The sequence below is a fragment of the Globicephala melas genome, chromosome 17 (genome assembly GCF_963455315.2).
Source record: "Globicephala melas chromosome 17, mGloMel1.2, whole genome shotgun sequence".
NCBI lineage: Eukaryota > Metazoa > Chordata > Mammalia > Artiodactyla > Delphinidae > Globicephala > Globicephala melas.
This window is the reverse complement of record NC_083330.1, coordinates 58,581,819-58,605,814: the sequence shown is the minus strand read 5'-3', so window position 1 is coordinate 58,605,814 and position 23,996 is coordinate 58,581,819. Positions and strand designations below refer to the sequence as shown.

The window sequence follows — 23,996 nt, the reverse complement described above, 5'->3', positions numbered from 1 at the left end:
CTTTATTTGAAATAGCGAAAAACTGGAAACAACCGAATGTCCTTCAATAGGTAAATGGCTAAGCAAATTGTGGTACTATAACCACCCCCATGGAATGCTGCTCAGCAATGAAAGGGAACATACTGTTAAGACATGCAACAAACACTTGGATGAATTTGTATCATGATGCTGAATCCAAGAAGCTGTCCCAGAAAGTCACATACTGTATGATTCCATTTATATAACATTCTCAAAATGCTAAAATTTGAGTAAAGAACAGAGCGGTGGTTGCCAGGACTTAGGAATGGTAGGGAGCAAGGGATAGGTCTGACATAAGTTTTAAAAGTTTTTAAATTTTAATTAGTTTTCATGTGTTTTGGGTGTGCTTGAGTTTCTTTCTGTAAAAGCATGACTTACCTTTTTTTAGTGTTACGGACATTTCAGAAAAAATTCAGTTGGCAAAATAGATTTTCTAAAGTTTTCTGTGGAAAAGGGAAAATACATGATATAAGGGAAATTATCTTTTTACACCGTTCACATGCTCTCCAAGCTGGAGTTTTGCAGGCTGCCTTTTTTTTTTCTTAGATATTAATACATTAGGAAAATAAAAGGAAAATAAAAGAATAACATACTTGTGTTTCTACTAAGACTGTTTCAGTCATGAGTTAAATTGTATACTGTATCATTGTCCTGAATTTAGTGATCAAGTGCTTTCCAGATTCCTGAGTTGAGAAAACTATACAATGCTTATCTTTTTAAGGCTCAGCTTTTGAAAACTGCTTACCTGTAAAATGGGGCCAACCCACTTACTTATCTGCTTGGTGAAATATGAAATGCTTGTCATGAGGTAGCAATTATTATATAATGCATTTAGCTAAGAATCTCAGTTTTTAATGGGGTTCTAAACATGGAAATTTCCTCATTGATTAATATCTGTGCCTGAGTGTTTTTCTTCTTGGACATTCTTTTCTTGTCATGAAGAATATATTTTCTGGCTTTTGGCCAGAAGCAGACTTATTTTTACAGTTAGTAATCAGGATAGGAATGGAATTAACACTTGATGGAACTTCAAAAAGAAGAGTTTTCTGAAGACAGTTTTTACTTAAAGGAAAAAAACCAAACTAGCACTTTTAAGATGACAGTAGGGCATGGAAGTGACCTGACTTGTCCCCTTACCTTTCAGCTTAGCATTTGGGGGGATCTTTTCTTACCTTCTCAAAATTAAACAATAGATTGTTTTTTATATGCATACTATACTTCACTCAAGCCTTTCATAGTTTTCATATTTAGAAGAATAGGAGACTTTTATTTTCAGGTTTCTTGTATGTCTTGTTAAATAATTCAGTTCTCGTGTGGTGTTGTTTGCATTAACTTTTTGTCCCCTTCAGGTTTCCTCCTGTTTCATAGTCAACCAGAACAATGTTCTACGCACATTTTGTCCTCAGTAAAAGAGGGCCTCTGGCCAAAATTTGGCTAGCGGCCCACTGGGATAAGAAGCTAACCAAAGCCCATGTGTTTGAGTGTAATTTAGAGAGCAGTGTGGAGAGTATCATCTCACCGAAGGTATGTTTGATGTTGATATTTTTATTCACTTCGTTGATTGTTCATTGATGTGTGAAATAGAATTCTATAAAAACAGCTTCTTAGGTAGGCACCGACGTATACTGGAGGTAAAGAAAATCCATAGCCAGAGTTTCAATTTGATACTTTCTTCTCTTTAAAAATTCTGTTGAGTACACATATCTTCATTTGCCTCTTTCAGTGGCAGATAAGCATGGTCGGGCAGTACCCAAATACTTTCTATTTAACTTTCTAGATGTTTTTTATACTAAATATGTGTATAGGTATTCCTGATTGAGGAATTTACAAAGTTTTCAAAATAAGGACCCATTAGTTAGAAAATGTTGCAGGGGCCAGATCTAACTATTGATACTTTATCCACGTAGTAAATAGTATCCAGAACACTTGCTCCACCTCAGCTTCCCAGGCCTACTTGCCGTTTCTTGAAGATACCAGAACTTTTCCCCATCGTAGAACTTTTGTACTTGGCCATCTTTCCCTAAATATTTAATTACTGTGTTCCCCTAGAATGGAAGCCTTATGAATGTCCTTACCTTATCTGCCTTGCTTACTACTCTGTTTCTAGAGGAGATTTTATTGATATCCTCTGAAACTTCTGAAGCAGTGGTTTCCACCCTTGTATTTCACAAATAGTATGACTTAATATGTGTTTTTTGTGTTGCCAAGGAAAGACCATTCAAACAAACAGTCACAATTATAGCTACTAACATCATGAGCATTTCATTGAGGAACAGACAGGTTGACTTTAAAAATGTATGAAGGGTTAATCTCAAAATAAAGGTATAGTCCTTGAATATAATTTTTATATATCCACATACACACACATATCACATCTGTGTTTTAAAGGTCCTTTCCTGGGCTTTGTATTTATGCATATGCATACACACATACATGTACCAGTTTTCCTATTTTGAAAGCATTCCAGGTTGCAGCTCCCTGGATCAGCTTTGGGAGCTCCTCTTAGAATTAACAGTTTGGACAATGCTGGTATAGTGTGTTAAATAAGAGTAGTTCTTTACTGCTGAAGGAGCAAGGGCATCCCAGGAACAAAGGTGGGATGTAGCAGAGACTTGTTCAGAAAAGTTTTCTGGGAAAATAAATGTTTTACAGGAGAGAAGTGAAAGTTTGTATTTGGAATTAGATTAAATTATAAAATTTCTATCTGTATATGGAAATTCAACTGGTCTTAGAGTTATAGTGTAGAATTTATTGGTGTTAAAGATGTTTCTATTATGTTATTTCTAAGACAATACTAATTAGAAAACTTTACAAACAGGGGAAAATAAGTGACCTGTAGTTCTACCACCTAGAGAAACCTTTAGTATTTTGCTATGTCTTCTAGACTTTTATGGGTGCATTGTTATACATGTAATTTTTCTCCTTTCTTATGCATGTATAAAAAAACTGCACTGTAAGTTTTGTAACAGGACTGCATTCAGGAAAAGCTCTGTCATAACTCTGCCATCATTTTTAATGGTTGCATTGTACATTGTCATAGTCTTTTACCCACAGAACTTAAATACACAGAAAAACCCAGAAACACAACTTGACCAAAACTGAAGTGAGGTTATTTGTGTTTTCATAAATTCTAATGCGTATGGTTATGGGGAGCTGCTGCAGACACTCTTGGGAATGTTTTAATAAACGGCATGTGCATTACCTTTAATAAACTGCATTACCTTTTAATATTCAAAAAGCTCTGAATTCCAAAACACATTTGGCCCCTAGGACTTAATATAAAGGATTATGGACCTGAAATTTATCATTTTGATTGTGTATGATTTGTTTGACCAGCTTCTTTTGGGAGGGAGGGAAATAATCCATATTTTTTCCAAATTTTTTGAATTTAATTCCTCTGGTCTGTATAATGCAACCATTAAAAATTATGATAATGCTATGAACAGAGCTTATCCTGGCTGCAGGCTCATTACAAAACAATATAATACAGTTTTTTGTGTACACATGCACACAAAAAGAAAAATTGTGTTTATGCATATATAAAAGCCTAGAAGGCATATTAAAATATTACTAAAGGTTTCTCTAGGTGGTAGGATTACAAGTTTTTGTTTTCCTCTTTTTAAAAAACAGCCATTTAGTAACTGTTACTTGTAAAATCTTTTGTTCTCTGTCTTTCCTTAATGTTGATGTTTAGGAATATAATTATTGGAGCAGGTGATATACTTATTTTAAGATTTCTGATGTGCATTAACAATTGTTCTGTGGGGAAATTGCACCAGTGTGCACTGCTGGTCGAATTGTTTGAGAAGATGATATTTTCTTTTTATAGGTCTGTTTACTGAGTTAGGTGAATGGAGAAAGGAGAAATTGAACTCTTTTCTTAAAATTGATAAGTGTGGCTAACTTTAACATCCATAAGCAAGTATTGAGGGTGATTTGGCTTAAAAGGATAACAAACTTTTTCATAATATGTGCAGAGTACTTTGTACTCCATTAGGGACACTACAACTTTAGAAAACCATTTCTAAGCGTGTTTTTATTTGATTGATTGATTTTGTTTTATTGTGATAGAATATATCACAATAGATATCTCCACAGGGTGAACTGACCTGAAAATTTCTAATGTCTGCTTTTGTTGTGCAGTTCTTGTGGGTGAAATGTTGGTTTAGTCGTTTAGAACAAGTGGCAGACAAATTGCTCCTTGCAGCTGCATGCGTTCTCTCTCCCCCCTTCCCCTCTCCGTCTCTGGTTGGAACAGCCCCTCTTAAATCTCTGCAGATCAGAGTTTTCCTTGGATGTATAGCCTGTGTTCTTGATTATACCTCCACTCTTAACATGAGCTAGTTCAACAGCAAAAATGCCACACCTCATTTTACCTATTCTGGGACTGAACTCTGAACCAAACTAATCCAGAAAGAAAGACTTGGCCCAAACACCACCTTTTTATTTAATGAGGTGACTACTTTATTATCTGCATTTTTAAGAAATTTACTTTGAGGTAACATTGATTTATAACATTATATAGGTTTTATATTTCTACTTCTGTATACCCCACAGTGTGCTCACCACCAAAAATTTAGTTTTCATCCATTACCATACAGTTGATCCCCTTTAGCCATTTTGCCTTTCCCCCACCCCTTCTCCTAAGGTAACCGCTACTCTCTTCTCTGTATCTCCATGTTTTTGTTTAAACACCACCTTTTAAAAGTTGCTAATTCTGGACAAGGTAATGGCATGCCAAGATTGGGGGTTTTTTCCCTCCTTTTTTCTTAGGTGAAGGTGCAGTCAGCAGTAATTTTAAATTTCCTAAGACTACACCATAAAGGGAGATTCTCATTTTCCATTATGAGCAGTATTTTAATTGGGTATTATTTTTCATATCAGGGATTTATCATCAGATAAGTCCTAGATTTAGTTATAAATTTATTACAGTTTTAGATACTTAAGAATTTATAACACTAAACTTCATAATTTATGCTGTTACGAGATGTGACCATAAATATAGAGCCCGAGAGTTACTGTAAATAGGATTCTGGACTGCTATAGAGAGTACCCATATTAAATAAGACAACACATTGTATTTGTAAGTTATAAGTAACATAGTGTACTAAGCATAATTTAAACTTTAAGCAAATATTTAACAGCTTTCTTTGCTACTTAAAAATTTGATGTTTTTATGGTGTTATCTGGAAAACAATCTGGTAAAGTTGAGCTCATGTTTTCTTGTTCTTAAAAAAAAAATTCTTATTATAACCAGAGGAATTTTGAATCATTCTATTTAGATTGGGTATTTACTTCTCTCATTCTTTTCCAACTACTCTGTCTCATCCCACATACTGGATCCCCCTAAGCACTGATCAAGATCTACCTTGATAAAATACAGGCTGAGGAATGTATTTTCTTGTGAAGAAAGATGGATACCATTATCCTTTATCAGTTAGTATGCTTTCGAGTCAGGTAATAAAAACTCAGTGAAAAGTGGCTTAAACAATAAGGAAATTAACAGTCTTATTTAACTAGAAGTTTAGAAATAGGAAGATCTAGGTTCAGCAGTTCAAAGATGTCATCCAAGGACTTACCTTTCTTAGTTTAGTGGCTTCTTGTCCTCATGCAGACAGCCTTGCAGTTACGGGGGTACTGCAGGCAGCTACAGGCCCCACCTACTCACAGTGCAGGAAGGGGAGAAGAAGGGGAGGGGTGTTCGTTGTTTTGTTTTGTTTTAATTGGGAAAATCTTTCTCAGAAATTCTCTGACCTACTTGACTGAGAAGTTGGCTCAGTCAAGCCAACTTCTCGTTGGCTGAACTGGGTTACATGCCCACTCAAAAACGAGCACCAGCAGAGAAGAATGAGACAGTCATCCTTCAAGACTGGGGACATTTCACTTCCCAAATAAAATCAGAGTTCAGTTAGCCAGCAAGGAGCAATGACTCTAGATTGGCAACCAAAAGTGCCACATACTTCTTAATGTGCTAATGACAACAGTTCATGGATTGCCTTAATACTTGCTTCATAGCTACCTTCACATCTATATTCATTCATGAATTTCTGCCAGTCTATTCTTTGGGTATACTCAGGAAGTTTACGGGTAAAGGCAGTGAGAAATAAAATATACATGATTGTGAGGTAACTTCAAATAAATGGTTAAAAGTATGGAGAGATATAAATTGCCTATGAATTGCACAACATACAAGCTTTGAAGTAGTCTCTAAATCCAGAAAATTAACTTTATAAATTAGAGTAATGTTAATTCACAGGTGAAGATGGCACTCCGAACGTCAGGACATCTCTTACTGGGAGTAGTTCGAATCTATCACAGAAAAGCCAAATATCTCCTGGCAGACTGTAATGAAGCATTCATTAAGATAAAGATGGCTTTTCGGCCAGGTATTGTTGACTTTTTTGTTTTGTTTTTAACTTTGGAGTTAATCGTGTTTAGTTTAAAAACTGCTAAGCAAATATGCTAGATGAGCGTAGTTTGTTTTGTTTTAATTGCAGTACAGGGAACCCCTTAAAAACGGGGCAGAGCTTAGAGAGGCAGTGTTTCAAGGGAGAAAACCGATTTTATTTTTGTTCTACATATGGAATTATGACAGTTACACCTTTTTTGTTAATCCTTTGGAGTTGCCTTTTTCTTTTAACGCCTTTTTCAGCAATCATCAGAGGTTGAAGTGTGGAAAACTAATGTTCTGTGATTTTTAAAAAGCTCAGGAAAGAAAATATTAGACTTCTAATTTTTTCCTGAATAATTTTAGTGTTTTTTTTTTTTTTTTGGTGGCACGCAGGCCTCTCACCGTTGTGGCCTCTCCCGTTGCGGAGCACAGGCTCCGGACGCGCAGGCTCAGCGGCCATGGCTCACGGGCCTAGCTGCTCCGTGGCATGTGAGATCTTCCCAGACCGGGGCACGAACCCATGTCCCCTGCATCGGCAGGCAGACTCTCAACCACTGCGCCACCAGGGAAGCCCTTAGTGTAGTCTTAAAATCAAATTCACTTTTAGCTTAAGTTGTTGAGACTTTATTAAATGTTCTCTATAGTTCTTCATTGTTGTTTTGTTTTAGGTAATAGTTGATTCTAAATTGGACTCTAGCAACCAAACTTGCATCTGCATAGATAATTACTATTGTATAATTTTTTAAAGCATTGACAAAATTTTATTCTGATTAAAATAATCTCAATGTGTAGGAGAGATGCCTTATACCGTAATTTCTACTGTTGTTATATTCTTATACTTCCATTTATTTTAATATATAAATAGTGAAATCTTTGAGATCTAAGATTTGGTTAAAAGTAAAATATTTAGGCGGGGGCCGATGATTTCTTATATGTGGCTACTAAGTGTATTTTGCTTAAATAACATGTTTTGTTTCTTTTTATCTTGTAAAGCAATGCATTTTTATTATAGACCACTTGAAAAATATAGGGGAAAATGTAAAGAAAATTGAAATAATTTAATCCCACTTTCCTAAAATAACCAGTTCCTCTTAACATTTGGGGTATTTTTTTGCAGTCATTCCTTTTCCTCATAAATTTCATGCTTATTTAGAAAACTGTTATTAATATTTATTGTTGATACGTCCTTTTAAAGACTTCTCAGTTTAATGCATAATTAGTGCTTTGACCTCTTGTAACACAAGTAATGTGGCTAATGATTATTAAAAAAACAAAAGTACTTGAGCTTCAGTGGTACTTTGCAAATATTATCAACCCTTCTGGAAAATAACCTTAAGAAATTATACTGACTTTTTTTTTAACATCTTTATTGGAGTATAATTGCTTTACAATGGTGTGTTTGTTTCTGCTTTATAACAGAGTGAATTAGTTATACATATAGATATGTCCCCATATCTCTTCCCTTTTGTGTCTCCCTCCCTCCCTATACTGACTTTACGTTCGTTGACCCCTTGATAATCTTTGGTGTAGCCACAGGTCTTCAAGCTTACCGTTTCTTTTCCAGGTGTTGTTGACCTGCCTGAGGAAAATCGAGAAGCTGCTTACAATGCTATTACTTTACCTGAAGAATTTCATGATTTTGATCAGCCATTGCCTGACTTAGAGTATGTCTCTCTCTCTCTGTCTCCTCTTCTTTTTTTTTTTGACTTGGTGTGCAAAAAACATTATTGGCTTACCAAATGCATAGTTTTCTTGGGATGTTTTGACATTGCGTTAACATGTAGCTAGAATGCATGTGCTTTCATTTAGCGTATAAATATGAAACACATAACCTAGAAGTGTTTCTTCTATAAGATCATGTAGAAGATGCCAGCTTTAACACAGCTAAGAGAATTCTGATTTGCTTAGGCCATTGTGTAAACTGAACAGCAGTCCAGCTGTTTGCTTTACATAATGATATCAGTAAAACTTGAACTGTTGCTTCATGATTTTTTTCAGAGGTATATAGTAAAGTCATCTACCAGTTTATCATCTTGGCCAAGCTATACTCAGCCACAATTTTTGTTCTTTTCTTTTTTTAATAAACATATGAGATAACTTTCTATAAAGAGCAAGAAAGGGTCATTGTCACACAACATTTAAGACGAGAAAGTTGTACAGAGATGGCCATTACAGCAGAATACTGTGGTATGTTGTTTCCCTCTTCTCAAGTCTTCAGAATTCAGCTATGATTACCATGACAGGGAAGTGACTGTCACTTTCCAAGTGATTGAGTAGCACAGTTATCCGAGAAACCCTCTACACCAATCCCCATTTATTTTTTGACAAATTTGTCTGCTCTTTTAAAAAATGATCTTTGACTTTTAATTATAGGAGTAAATTTATGATTTATTTTGCATTTATTGTGTTAATTAGTGCTAGGCACTATTTGGCTGCTTTACTTTTTCCTCCCTTTCTTTATACTCCTATTTTATTTTTAAACTATTTTTATGGTGGAATTTTTTAACATAGCTAAACAAACAGTAGAGAGATTAGTAAATATTATGAACCCCAGGTACTGATCATCCAGCTTCTTTCATTATCAATATATTGCCAGTTTTATTTCATGTGTACCATTGGCCCTTAGACAGGTTTCACCTGGGAGGGTCTACTTATGTGCAGATATTTTTTCACTAAATACGTGCTACAGTACTACACAGTCTGAGGTTGGTTGAATTAGTGGATGCAGAACCACAGTTACAGAGGGCTGTCTGTAAAGTTATATGTGGATTTTTGACTTCAGGGTCAAAATTCCTAAATCCCACATTGCTCAAGGTCTCAGCTGTATTTCTCCAATTGACCTTCTAACAACGGATTATTTTAAAGCAAATAACAAATATTTTATTTCATCTGTAAATACCTTGGAATGTATCTCTTTAGAGGCAAGGAATTTTTAAAACAAAGCCATAACACTACCACAGTTTTTTTTAAATTACAATAATTCTTTAATATAATATACAATCAGCAGTCAAATGCCCCCAGTTGACGCTTAGGCTCCCCCCGCCCTGCTTTGTTTCAGCTACGGTCTATACAGAGTTTCCAGCCTGCATTTGGTTGATATGTCTCAGAAGTCTCTCGTAAGAACCTGTAACAGAGCTACATGTTTTTTGTGTGTTTGTCTTTGCCATTTATTTGCTGAACAAACCTGGTGATTTGTTTGGAAGTATTTACATTCTGAATTTGGTCGATGGTGTTCCACATTTGTACTAAACAGTCTCAGAAAAGCCAGTAACTTCAGTGTTCACATAGCCTGTAAGTTGCAGGGCCCTGATGAAAACCCATGCCTATCTAGCCCATGCATCTCTTAAGTTTTTGCACTGTATACCATGTTGCATTATGTAGTGATTTCAGCATATTATATTTTGCTTGCTAGTCATTAACAGTTTTAAAATTTAAATACAAATTAACTTCCACATCATTTAGATTCTTGGATTGTATTTATTTAATATTAAATATTTAGGCTCCATAGGTTGTATGTATGTTTTTTTTTTTTCTTGCTTATATAAAGAATTGAGATGTGTGTTCCCTTATAAATACATTACAATGAGACTTGAGACTACATTGTATTTGAAATTCTCTTAAAGTGACATCGATGTGGCCCAGCAGTTCAGCCTGAACCAGAGTAGAGTGGAAGAGATAACCATGAGAGAAGAAGTTGGAAACATCAGTATTCTACAAGAAAATGATTTTGGTAATAGAGAAACAAATCATTAGCCACTAGCTATAATGTTAAAATTATGTAATATATTTAGGGTAACCTAAATTTGGATCTTATATTTGAATTTTCTCATGCACCAGAATCAGTTTATGAAATATAATAAAGATTTAAAGTTTAAACTAGATGTTTTAATATTCAAAGATAAATAAGACTTCAGTAAGCAAATGTGACATTATAATTAAAATAAATCATTAGCCATTTTCTTTTGATTCGGTGATGTTTCTAACTTTTTTTCAACTAATGACCAACTAAAATTTGTTTAGGTGACTTTGGAATGGATGATCGTGAAATAATGAGAGAAGGTAGCGCTTTCGAGGATGATGACATGTTAGTGAGCACTGGTGCTTCTAACCTCCTATTAGAGCCTGAACAGAGCACCAGCAATCTGAATGAGAAGATTAACCATTTAGAATATGAAGACCAATATAAGGATGACAATTTTGGAGAAGGAAATGATGGTGGTATATTAGGTAAGTCACAACAAGGTGATTATTCTAACATAATTTCTTTATTTAGTTGCGGGGTTTTAGAGCAGTTGCTAATTCTTAGTCTTGAGCATCTCTCTAGGTATATATGTGTGAATTGTCACCAGTTGGTTCAGTAAAAGTTTTCTGTAAACCTGTAGCCTAAAACTGTTTTAACAATACCTAATTTTGTTTAAAACTGCTTGTCTTGGAGTTTTAAGTTTTACTAATTCTTCGAAGTACTCTATTTGTATTTAAGTAAATATATGTTTTAAAAATAAGAGATTTTTTTTCATATGTTAAGTGTTTTATACTTTTGTGTACTACCTTGAAGAGAACAGATGCATAATGAATACAGATTTAAATTTTTTAATTTAATCCATTTTAACATTATTTTTCCAGTGATTGGCTATTGTTCTTTTAGCATTTCTTTTTCAAATTGTAACTAAATTACATTCCGTATTTCAGATGACAAACTTATTAGTAATAATGACGGCGGTATCTTTGACGATCCCCCTGCCCTGTCGGAGGCGGGGGTGATGTTGCCAGAACAGCCTGCGCATGATGACATGGATGAGGATGATAACGTATCAAGTAAGCATTTCATGTTCAGTGATCCTGGGCGTGACGTATGGCATCCAAAAAGATATTCACTGTAGAAGACCAAAAACGAAAAGTTTCAGCTTTTAATGAGCTGTAAATCTCCTTAAAAACAGTGCTTGTGATTGAGTCTCTTTAACCCTGTGTTCCGCCCCCTTTTTTGGGCAATAGGTCAACTGGAGAGACCTCCTTATAACTAGAAAGGTGTTTTTTCTTTGGAACCCGTGGGTTTCTTTCAGTTACTCAAAGGGATTTTTTTCCCCCTCATTTGCTGGATATATATTATTAAATAGCCAAGCCTTTTGTGACCAAATTTCTGCTTTTACAGTGGGTGGGCCTGATAGTCCTGATTCAGTGGATCCTGTCGAACCGATGCCAACTATGACTGATCAAACAACACTTGTTCCAAATGAGGAAGAAGCGTTTGCTTTGGAACCTATTGATATCACTGGTGAGCAAACAAACTTTTTGACTTAGAACTTTTTCTAGTTCTGGCTCATGTCCACTAATCTGCTGCTCATCTTAAATATAACTAAACTTTTCTCCTTTGTTAGTCATCTATTATGGAAACTTTAATTCACTTATAATTCGAATATCTTAACAGAGTATCTTTACAAGTTGCTGTGAAATAAAAGTATGGAACAAGCTTTCTGCTAATAAATATCGTAGTCTTCGGGGGTTACAAAAATGCCAACAGGTCACATGTGTAACAGAAAGCATTGCAAGGCTTTTTTCAGTAAAGTACAAGATGACTGATCAGTTATCTTCCAAAATTCTAGATTTCTGTGTATGGTTTGGGCTACAATCTGGGAAAATCTAAAAATACTTTTAACTGGAAATATCAAAGGTTCTAAAATCAGTATTTTTCTTATACTGGTTATTAAGAAGCACAGCAAAGCATATTTAATTGGGGGTGCTGCTTCTGAGTAAAAGAGGCAGTATGTAATTTGGATGTGAAACTTTAAAATTTCTAGACGGTGTATGGGTACAATGGGGTGGAATACTTTAAGTCATTTACAGTATAATTCAAGTTACTGTTATTACTTCTAAGTAAAACAAGATTAACTTTTTAGGTTTCCTACTTAGAATCTGATCACCAAAAATTCTGATTTGGGCTTCTGGTTTAAAAAGAGTACTTACTGTGTAGCTATATTTAGGAACTAAAAATATAAAAATGAACAAGTCTTTATCCTTGTGGAACTTAAATAATACGGGAACATGGGTAATTAAGTAAATTATATACTATATTATTGACAGATATTACAGAGATCTATAAACAAGGTAAGAGGGACATATACTGCAGTGTTTAAAATAGGATAATTGAGCTTAGCCAGCTGTTACAAAAACTTGAACTTTTTAATTTCAAGGAAGGGAACTCAGTAGCTGGAGGACAGGGCCTGGACAGAGGCTGTCACTGTATAACATCTTTTTGAATCTTGAATTTTGAACCACATGAATATTTTTAAAACCTATGGGGTATATAACATGTATGACAATGAAATCTTGAGGAATTTATTTAATACCATGAGCTTTTCTGTATCTTAAGAAATTGAGATAATGTTACCTCTTTGTAAGAGTTTAGTAAGGATTAGAAATGAGGATACAAAAAGTGTACAGGATGGAGTTCTGGGTTCATCTGACTGGGTTTGGGCTTGTTTCACTTTATCAAGCTGCTTGTGCAGCTGCCATACATGAATTGTAACTTTTCCAATAAAAATCATGGTAGTTGCAACCTTTTATAGAGTCCTCAATCTATGTCAGACATCATACTAAATATTTTACAATCCCCTATAAGTGGTTGGCCATATTTCAAATGAGAAAATGAAGAGGTTAGCAAAATGAAGTTAACTTTTCTTAATGGTCACTCACTTAATAAGTGGCAGAACCTAGGACTTGAGCCCAACTCTGAACCAAGTGTGATGTGTTTACAATATAAAGCTACACGGGCAAAAATGAATTGGCTCTTGCCATTATTTTGCCCATTTTGTGCTAAAAGTCAACATTCATTCATTCAGCAAATTTTTATTGAACACCTATTGTACGCTAGCCTCTATATGGTACTTGGGAAACATCACTTAAAACAGATTCTACCCTCATGAAAGCTTAACTTCTCCTCTAGGTGTTAGAAAAGCAGGAATATAATGAGACCAAATCTGGTAGTTGTATGTTTCATGCTGGCCTCAGAAAAAATGACCTTATTTTCTTATATCATGCTAGTCAAAGAAACAAAAGCCAAGAGGAAGAGGAAGCTAATTGTTGACAGTGTCAAAGAGTTGGATAGCAAGACGATTAGAGCCCAGCTTAGTGATTACTCCGATATTGTTACTACTTTGGATCTGGCGCCACCCACCAAGAAGTTGATGATGTGGAAAGAGACCGGGGGAGTGGAAAAACTTTTCTCTTTACCTGCTCAGCCTTTGTGGAATAACAGACTACTGAAGGTAATATAGTTTGCAGAATTTTAAATTTCATATAGATTTTGATCATTTTTTAAAATAAACTTTAAAAACTTTAGTTTGAATCATTTTTGATCAGGTATTGCTCAGTGATATAGCATCGTCTCTTTTTTTTCCTCCCTTACACAACAGTATACTGAACATAAACCTGATCTGAAAGATCATGATAAGTGACACCTGCATTTCTAAAAGATGTAGAACTAATCTTCACTATTCTAAAAAGCCACTGATGTCTTTAATAACAGTTCTCTCTCCTCAACTTTCTATGATACATTACCACTTCTGTTGCCTTGGTGTGTACTGTGGTTCCAGTCTGCAATCTTTAGATGTTGCTTTCTGGCTAAAACAAGGGGTCGTTCTACTCTTCCCACAGTACAGAAATCTGGCTTTATGAGAGTTTTTTTTTCACTTACAGGCCCTTTCTGCTCACTTTAGGTTCCAGACTATTCTAAAGCAAAGGTCTGAGGCATCATAGAACCAATTGATTTTTACTATGAAGTGTTTAAAGCAGCAAGGCTTTGGTAAAACTGCTGTATATTGGAAGCACAATCGTAGAATCATTTGGAAGAAGGTTTTGAAGTGGGTTTTTTTTTTGACTCAGTGGTCTCATTGTCAGGAATTTTTCTTAAGGAGTAATTCAAAATATGGAAAAAGCCACTTCTATAAAGATGTCCATTAATTATTATTTACAGTTAAAAGAAACTTAAAATAGTGAAGAATCATTCAAGTGTGGCATATATATATACACACATATATATATTTACTTCCACTCAGTGGAATATTCAATCATTAAAAATACTAGAAATGATAGTTCATGAAATTACTGTACAATATTAAGTGAAAAAGGCACTATGCAAAGCTGTTGGGTATGATTTCAGTTAGGTTGTTTTAAGTGTATGAATATGAAAATAAACAGGTAAATTTAGAACATTAGCGTTATCTCCAAGTTATGAGACAATGGTTAAAAATTTCATCCTCAACTTTTCTAAAATTGCAAGTGAAAATAATTTTTACATAGAGGATTTCAAATTATAAAGTAGAATGAAGCATGACTATAGCATTAAGTAGAAATCATGCTAAATTATATATACAGATAGTTAAAACATACTTATGGAAAATAGTAATGCCAGTGGTAGGTTTTCGGTTCATGTGATTTATAGTAGAGATTTTATAATTGATATTTATTTCTTTATTTAATAGCTGTTTACACGCTGTCTTACACCACTAGTACCAGAAGATCTTAGAAAAAGGAGGAAAGGAGGAGAGGCTGATAATTTGGATGAATTCCTCAAAGAATTTGAAAATCCGGAGGTTCCCAGAGAGGACCAGCAGCCTCAGCAGCAGCAGCGTGACGTCATCGGTCTGTTCCACTGGAATAGTTCCCTGATACGATTGCAGTGAACGTTGGCTTAGAATTTACCTATATATTGCCAGAGTAAAAGAAATCAGGAACAAAGACGTATTCTCAAACTTTTGGACAGGGAAATACATGCCTTATATTCTCTGATTCCTTTGTTAGCTGGGAAGTTTTCAGAAAGGTCTGAGGCCTAGGACTTGGCCGAGTGATAGTCTACTAAAGGATTCTCCTGCCTTGGACTGGAGGTGGGACATGTCCTTTTAAAAACCTCTTCCCACCTTTAAATGTATTATAAATTTAGTAACCTTTGTGGAGGTAAAATTTTATTCAGCCTTCTTCATTAGGGAAAGTCTTAGCATATTAGTATTAAATGGTTCTAGAATGTTGAGGACTGTATGACCGTTGTCCCCTCTTCATATGATCGATTGCAGATGAGCCCATTTTGGAAGAGCCAAGCCGCCTCCAGGAGTCAATGGAGACCAGCAGAACAAACCTGGATGAGTCAGCCATGCCTCCACCACCACCTCAGGGAGTTAAGCGAAAAGTGGGACAGATGGACCCAGAACCCATGATCCCTGTAAGCACAGCTCTCCAAGATGTTTGGGGTGTGGGTGTGCGGGCAATGTTTTAGATCCCTAGTAACAGCAAGTGTTATTTAAGGAGACCTTTTGAAGTGTCTTGGTTTGGGCAGAAAATAGTAAGGAATGGGTCCAGAAAGAATGACAGCTGAGGATCAAAACACAATGTCCTGTAAGTGGGAGGTGTTCTTAGGAGTTTTTCTGACTCTGCTTCACAGTGGACTAAAGTGAGCATCCTTGGCTAATGTGGACTCCTTGACTCTGAACTTGGTTCTGGTTTTTACTTTACTTCTCAAACATTAGCCCATATTAGCCCACGGTGAATCTGACAGTCTAGATAGAAAAGTAAAGCAGCATATGGAACCTGTTAAGTACGTTGTGAGTAAAATGAAACAAACTTCCTGCTAATGGAACATTTTTTCTCTGGTTTTATTGATATAATTGACATATAAATTGTATTAGTTTTGGGTGTGCAATAGATAATGATTTGATAGATGTATATATTGTGAAATGATTATTACCATGGTAAGTTCAGTTAACATCCATCACCTCACAGAATTAGATTTTTTTCTTGTCACGAGAACTTTTAAGATCTACTCTTAGCACCTTTCAAGTACATAGTATATAGTTGAACCTCCTTATCCATGGATGTATACTGAGGGCTGTCTGCAGTACGAGACTTGAGCATCTGTAAATTTTAGTATTCACAGGGGATCCTGAAACCAATCCCCTGTAGATACTGAGGGACACCTGTATTGTTAAGTGTAATCATCATACTGTGTATTAGATCCCCAAAACTGACTGTGACCAGTATCTACTCGTTTCCCCCACCCCCTAGTAACCACCATTCTACTCTCTGCTTCTGTGAGTGTGAGCTTTTTAAGATACTTAAGATTCCACATGTAAGTGATATATCTATCATGCAGGATTGAGCGTTCTCTCATTTATTTCACTTAGCATAATGCCTTCAGGGTCCATCCATGTTGTCACAAAAGGCAGAATTTCCTTCTTACGGTGAATGATATTTCGTTGTGCACGTATATCATATTTTCTTTATCCATTTATGTGTTGATGGATACTTAGGTTGTTTCCATAGCTTAGCTATTATAAATAATGCAGTGAACATTGAAGTGCAGATATTTTTCAGATAGCAATTTTATTTCCTTTGGATAAATAGTGGCTGCACCAATATACATTCCCACCAACAGTGCAAGAGGATTCCCCTTTTCTCCTCATCCTTGCCAACACTTGTTATCTCCTGTTTTTTGGGTGATGCTTTATTGTGGTTCTTATTTACGTGCCCCTGATTAGAGATGTTGAGCACCTTTTCATGTACCTGTTGGCCATCAGTATTGCTGTCTTCGGGAAAATGTCTGTTCAGATCCTCTGCCCATTTTAATCAGTTTGTTTTGCTCTTAAGTTGTGTTGCATTCTTTATATATTTTGGATATTAATCTCTGATTTGCAGATATATTTAGTTTGATGAAGTCCTACTTGTTTATTTTTGCCTTTGGTGTCAAATCCAAAGTCGTCAGGACCAATGTTTTCTTCTAGGATTTTTATGGTTTCAGGTCTTAGATTCAAGTCGTTAATCCATTTTAGTCTTTTGCATGCGTCTGTCCAGTTTTCCCAACACCATTTATTGAAGAGATTGTCCTTTCCTCATTGTATGCTGCTTTGTGCTAAATTAATTGACCATATATGCAGAGGTTTATTCCTAGACTCTATTCTCTTCCGTGTTCTGGTTTATTCCTTATAAATATTCCTGTATATCTTTAATACTAAGCAGTTTTAGGCTCTCTTATATACTCATCCAGTTGCTGAAAAAAGGTAAAGCAACGTCTTGCTACTTCATTTAGACTGGCTACCATTAAGTTCACTTCGTGTTCCTATCCTGAGTATAAAGGAAGGAGGTGGTCTGGTTTAAGGCTTCCCAAGCTTAAGTCTATAGAATAAATTAACTCTGGGCAAAGGGAGGCTTTTCGGTACCTTAGGCTCTTGGTTCAGCCTCCATCATCAAGACATTGGCAAAAGAATATTCTTTGCCAATTTTAACAACTAGTTCTCTATGCCCTCGGATGGTAAGGAGTTGTTAAAAAAAAGCGTTTTTGAGTTCAGGAACGGGAACAAGTAATTAGTGGGTTACTCTAGTACCACTCTCCGGGTAGTTGTTCCCTTGTCACTCTTTTAATGTTCTCATGTGTTTGTTAGTATTAAGTCCAAGAAGAAAGAAATTCAAGAAATGGACCCAGAAAAATAGTCTCCTCCTTCCTAATATTTGCTGCTGGAAGAGCACAAAGGCTCTTATTTCGAGCTCAGGCTGAGTTGCAGTAGCCCTTATACAGCAATGGTCGACAGTACCAGGCTAATTAATGTTCGAGCCTTTTTGCGTTGCCCTGGAGTCAGTGGGTTCTGTTCAGTCCTAAAATGCTAATACAGAAAGTGTTGTTGAGGGTTTTTTCTTGTTTGCAAATTCCTAACATAGAATTAAACAAAACACTTTTGTTCTAAGATAATGAATGGATTAATTTCCTTTGTAAAGTACTTTAATGTTGTGGCTTTACAGTAAAAGAACAAGATGTGTAATCAGGTTTTGATTGATTATGAGGAAGTGTGAAGATAAAGTATTTCTTTCCATTTTGAAAACTGCAGCAACTACATGCATGTTTGCATAGTTAAGAGAAGCTACCCTGGAAATGTGCATCTGAACTTGCCTTATCTTTATTGCTTTAAGCCTCAGCAGGTAGAGCAGATGGAAATACCTCCTGTAGAGCTGCCCCCAGAAGAGCCTCCAAATATTTGTCAATTAATTCCAGAGTTAGAACTTTTACCAGAAAAAGAAAAGGAGAAAGAGAAGGAGAAAGAAGATGATGAAGAGGAGGAGGTAAGAAAACGTTGTAAAAAAAGATCTGATGAATAAATTCCCATTCTAGGTTTAGCGAAAGTCTTCAACCAGCTCTTACTATTTTTCACCTTGGAGCTGAGTTCATTGTGGTGGAGCATCAGAGTGATGAAAAAATTTTGAATATAAGCAGAACTTAGCCAAATTCTTAGTGATCTAGACCATCATTAAGAACTTCAGATGTGCTGTGTTCTCTCTCATTTGTCCCTTGGGGGCTTTTCAAGGACATGGGACTTGCCCTTTCACTGATTTCTTGACTTCTGAATTGTTTGTGAGCTGCTTTTGTTATTGTGTGGTCAGCTATTAGCATCTGCCTCTAATCTATTTGTGTGGATTTTGCTTTTTCATTAGACTGGAGTGGTTTGTCCTGGGGCATGCTTTGGCTGTTCAAGTTTTTTCTTTCCCTCTTTTCCTGGATCTTTAAGGTTGTATATTAGAATGTGTATTCTTCTATTTGATGTTCTGTCAAATATTTTAAAGTTTCTTCCAATTTTCATTACCGTCTGGTCGTGTTTGTAATTTATGCCAGCATAGACTTCATAACCATTTAGTGCTTAACATGAGCCTTATACTGTTTTAAAGTCAGAATGTAGCCCCGAAGCTCTTCCAGCCTGTGTGCTAGAGTATCTCAGCCTTAGTGTTCAATTAGCATTTAAAATTATACTTTCTATGTTAAGCTGTTATTAACTCCTGGTTCTTTGGATGTGGTGATAGTTGCAGCATAGCCTGGAAGCATCTCAGCTGTTGCCCCATGCCAACTTAAGACAGTCTTGTAGGTGGCAGGTGACTGGCAGCCACGCCACTCCAGTTAAATATATATTTATAGCCCATTGCTTTTAAAACACTGTATGGAACAGTATTACTTACTCATCTTTGCTAGCCTGCAGGCTCTTTGGTAGTGGTCCATAGTGAGATCAGGAATTTTCTGGAATACCATCGTCCAGAAAATCATGCTACAAAAAAAATACATAAATATACATAAATATACATTCAGTTAAAATAAACAGTATGCTTAGTGACATAGTTGGTTTATTTCCTTGCTTAAGTTTCTTACCTTAGCAAGGGCCGGTAATGCATAGCTCGCCAACCAGCGATAGTCCATGGACCAGACCGTGTAGATCACACACTTATAGACCAGTATAGAGTCATATATTCAGTTAACTGCTTGCAGGTACAGAGGATTTTCTTTTGTAATTTAAGAAGGATGTCGAACTAGATGCTAAGTGATTTTTCCATTGGTCAAAATGCACACAATTTAGAGCTTTCAGGAGATACGGAAATGCTTCATTTTGTAGCAGTTTTGGCAGTTTTTTGTTTTTGTGTGGGGGTCATTTTCACTCAGGATGAAGATGCCTCAGGGGGTGATCAGGATCAAGAGGAAAGAAGATGGAACAAAAGGACTCAGCAGATGCTTCATGGTCTTCAGGTAAAGTCTTAGAGAAAAAATTGCATCAAAGGCTTTTGGCAGTGTTTCCTTAAAAAAAAAAAAAAAATTTAACCAGAAAACCTTTTGTGAAACTTTCTGCAAAACCACACACCTTAAACTATTTTAATACATAAGCTGTTGGGCTAAGAGTAAGCCTGGAAAGCATCCAGGTGAACACTTTCCCGTGGTTACCCTGCAAAGCAGAGCTCCTTTGTGTGTGCACATTTTCTTACTTTTGGTTGAGCAAATTTAATGGGTTGAATCACTAAATTTGTCAAATCATTGTACAGTGTCATTTATCCTTGGGCCTTAATGTGTCTGTCAGATACAGAGGAGATACCTTGAGTGTCTATGAAATACCAGGCAAGGTGCTCAGGTCTCCTAAAATAAATTCAAAGGAGAGTTGACAGTTTTCAGAACTGTAAGTGCTAGATGAAATTGATAGATGAACTGATTTTATTAATTAGAAAAAATGAATCATCTGTATTAGGTTGCCCCAACAAATGTTAACTTTGCCCCCTTGCCTTTTTTAATGTGAGAAACACCCTGGTACTGTTCAAAAATCTACTCCTAGCCCCCAACAGAATATACAGTATACTTTTTTCAGTATCCAAAAGTAGTATCCTTTTAAAATTACTACTTCATTGTGTAGATTATTTTCATTTAATTCTTCCTTTCATTTCAGCGAGCTCTCGCTAAAACTGGAGCTGAGTCTATCAGTTTGCTTGAGTTGTGTCGAAACACGAACAGAAAGCAGGCTGCAGCAAAGTTCTACAGCTTCCTGGTTCTTAAAAAGCAGCAGGCTATTGAGCTGACACAGGAAGAACCGTACAGCGATATCATTGCAACCCCCGGACCAAGGTTCCACATCATTTGAGCAGCTAGAAGCATTATAGCTAGTGTTCATTTCACTAGTGTGTACAAATTGCCCCCATGTGTAGGGCACACAGAACCCTTCAGAACCCTTCAAGAAAATTTAGATTTTTGTGTGTACAAAGTCCCTGCCTCTTTCTTCATGTTTTCTGGTATTTTAAATTTATCAATTAAGGGAAACTGCTTGTATGGTGTTTGTGCTCTGATGGAGAAAACAAGTACCCCAAGTTTATTTTAACAGTCCAGAACAGATTTGTGCAATATTGGCGCATATAATACTGTTGAGTAGCAGTGGAAAGTCAGGGTTTTTATCTTAGTTCTCCATTAATGCATTGTAAAGGAGAACTTTTCAGGAAAAAATGCCTGACAGTTAATAACTATAGTGTGAATCGTCTTTTCCCACCAGCACCGGGCAGTCTTCTTCGTAACCATTGTGCTTTAGGGATGGTGCCCAAAGCAGAGATTGTCCTCTTAGGTTTTAAAGTATAATTCCACACTTGATCATGGGGTTGTGTGAAATTGTACTGTAACTAATCCCTTTCAGCTACAGAAAAATAGGACTTGGTTTAAAGTGCCCTATTTTTTGTAAATCATTCCATTTGAACCTTTTTAATGAATCTTACTATCCTGAAACCTCTTGTTTTAGTGAGGCTCTAAAATGAGCAGAAATAGACTTTTTAGCGTAGAATGAATATAAAAAGCATTTACAACTTTCCAGGAGCTATAAATCAAAGTTTTAAAAAGATGTTTGGATATATTTGAGTATTCAGATCATGAAAATAGAAATTGCTATGCCAACTGAAAGGACAAACTGATGGGAAATCGTACAACTGGTTGACTTAACCTTTAAGCAGACAGTGCTGTAAAAACTAATGGCTTCTCTGATATTTATTATGTTTTAGTACTGATCATTTTTTCCAGTGCTTGCACACTCCTGTGTTTGGAACTCTAATAGCTTTGCAACAGAAATCCAGTATCCGGTTTCCTATAATTTAAGTGAAGAAAAACACATCCAAATAAAGGCTTTAATATTAACAGATCAGATAGCACCAGGAATTATGTGACTGTTACGATTATCAATACATGTCTTAACAAACATTTTAGGGCAAAATTACACACTGAAAAGTTCTAGCTTTTAAGTGTTGGCACTTTTGTGGAAAACAAAAATCACTCAGACTTCAGTGTATACCCAATAATTTTAAATTATGTGAGATGTTTTAAATTTGTGAACTCGTAATTACTGTTTTGATGATTCAGTTTCTTGAGAATGGTAATTGTATAAAATTGCTGTTGCCGCTTTATTTTCAATATGATGTGCCTGTAAACCATGGTTTTTTCTCCCTTTGTATAAAGACATTGTAGATAATTGAATGATTATAGAAAGGTCATTAGTTTCTTGTTACACATTTTGTTAGTCTGGTTTTTGTTGCTTATCAGGTTTAATATTGTTCTTGAAAATAGTTGATGCTATGTTATGTATAACTTTTCTAATAAAAGTTGTGTTATAAGCTGTAAATTTTGAGGTATTGGTATTCAGTTGGTGGCACTCCCCAAGAAAACATCGCTTCATCTTTTTTGCCCTATCTTGAATAATTATCCATACAAATAGTAAGTGAACTTTTCAAGAGGTCTTAGAGTAAAAAACAAATCGTTAACAATGGCTGGTACTGAGGAATCTCTGGGGCATAGATCAGGCCTGTAACTGCTAAGTACATAACAAATTACGACATGCCTATGGTTCTTGGCGCCCTAAACAATTGTAGCCCATGGGCAACGTCCTGGAGATTTTCTGGGGCCATCTGAGAAGCCTACCTTAGCCAGGGCTTTCGGTAGGTAACTTGGAATGTATCCACCTTTGCATTCAAGCATCTGACTTGTCCTGCCACCAGCTGTGAGCTTTAAGACATTCAAGACTTTATGGTTTAAGTAAGCCGTGCTGTATCTTCCGCATAAATACTTTAATACTGTTTATAATAGAAAAACCAATGTTTACTAAACACCAATTAGCCTCAACCCGAAGATGCTTTAATTTGAGGCTCACCACCTGTGGTCAAGACAGCCTAGTAAAGAATTGCAGCCTAATATGTAAGTCATGGGAGCCTAGAATACAGCATGCCAAAGTACCTGCAGATAGTCCAACGAGAAAAAGCTTTTGCTAAGATTTGAAAGATAACTCAGTGTGGTAATGGTTTTATTATCAGGTATAGCAGAACCATGAGTATTCAACTTGGGACTAAAAAGCCTAGGTAGAGATGTGAGAGTGGAATCCTGCCCCTTGACTTCCTTCCTCAACTTAGAGCTAACAAAAAGGGTGCAGTAGGGCTTTCCTGGTGGCACAGTGGTTCACCTGCCGATGCAGGGGACACAGGTTCAAGCCCTGCTCCGGGAAGATCCCACGTGCTGCGGAGCTCCTAAGCCCGTGCGCCACAACTGCTGAACCTGTGCTCTAGAGCCCGCGTGCCACAACTACTGAGCTCGTGTGCCTAGAGCCCATGCTCCGCAACAAGAGAAGCCACTGCAATGAGAAGCACATGCACCACAACGAAGAGTCGCCCCCGCTCACCGCAACTAGAGAAAGCCCGCATGCAGCAACAAAGACCCAGCACAGCCAAAAATTAATTAATTTTTAAAAAGGGGGGGTGCAGTAGAGCCATGGGCCAGGGGTGTAGAAACTCAGCTTCAAAATCTTAATTTGATTATGGAGCCTAAAGCCCAAGAAGCTTTATTCTCTATCTGGGCCAGATCGTATACAAGCAGAGGTTCTCAACCTCGCTGCCCTTTGTGGTCACCTGAGGAGCTTTAGAAAATACTAGATGTCTGGGTCCTGTTTCCTGCAGAATGTTTTTCTGGATTGCTAATGCCCACTGAATACAAAATAACTGAATGGATGGAAGGAAATAAAGTAATAGATCTCCCACAACAATCTGAGTCAACATTAGTGCGCCTGCAAGGCATATCTTATTTACTGTGTGGTTTGGAGTAATGCCTGACATGCTGCCACCAGTCGCAGAATTTGAGAAAAATCCGTCAAGTGAAAAGTAAACTGGTATTTACAGTTAAATAGCCCAGGGTTGCCTTGAGACTCCATTTCCTCAACCATCAATCTGGGTGGTTGGTACAGAACTTGCAGAGTATTGGCGAAGGGTCCCTAAAAGTGGGCACTCAGTAAATTGT

At 36.3% G+C, this 23,996-nt stretch overlaps 1 protein-coding gene across 1 annotated transcript in view; it reads left to right on the top strand.

Annotated features, from left to right (window-relative positions):
• Positions 1 to 22,338, top strand: part of RAD21 (RAD21 cohesin complex component) — a 28,183-nt gene extending 5,845 nt beyond the window's left edge. Inside the window, exons 2-14 of the mRNA XM_030875649.3 lie at positions 1,368 to 1,542; positions 6,275 to 6,404; positions 7,974 to 8,073; positions 10,033 to 10,139; positions 10,430 to 10,636; positions 11,099 to 11,224; positions 11,559 to 11,681; positions 13,448 to 13,671; positions 14,887 to 15,046; positions 15,475 to 15,620; positions 18,356 to 18,505; positions 19,866 to 19,949; positions 20,635 to 22,338. Coding sequence (XP_030731509.1) covers positions 1,399 to 1,542; positions 6,275 to 6,404; positions 7,974 to 8,073; positions 10,033 to 10,139; positions 10,430 to 10,636; positions 11,099 to 11,224; positions 11,559 to 11,681; positions 13,448 to 13,671; positions 14,887 to 15,046; positions 15,475 to 15,620; positions 18,356 to 18,505; positions 19,866 to 19,949; positions 20,635 to 20,826 — 1,893 coding nt within the window. The 5' untranslated portion in view covers positions 1,368 to 1,398 and the 3' untranslated portion in view covers positions 20,827 to 22,338. The remainder of the gene's footprint in view (positions 1 to 1,367; positions 1,543 to 6,274; positions 6,405 to 7,973; positions 8,074 to 10,032; positions 10,140 to 10,429; positions 10,637 to 11,098; positions 11,225 to 11,558; positions 11,682 to 13,447; positions 13,672 to 14,886; positions 15,047 to 15,474; positions 15,621 to 18,355; positions 18,506 to 19,865; positions 19,950 to 20,634) is intronic.
• The last annotated feature ends 1,658 nt before the right edge of the window (positions 22,339 to 23,996 follow it).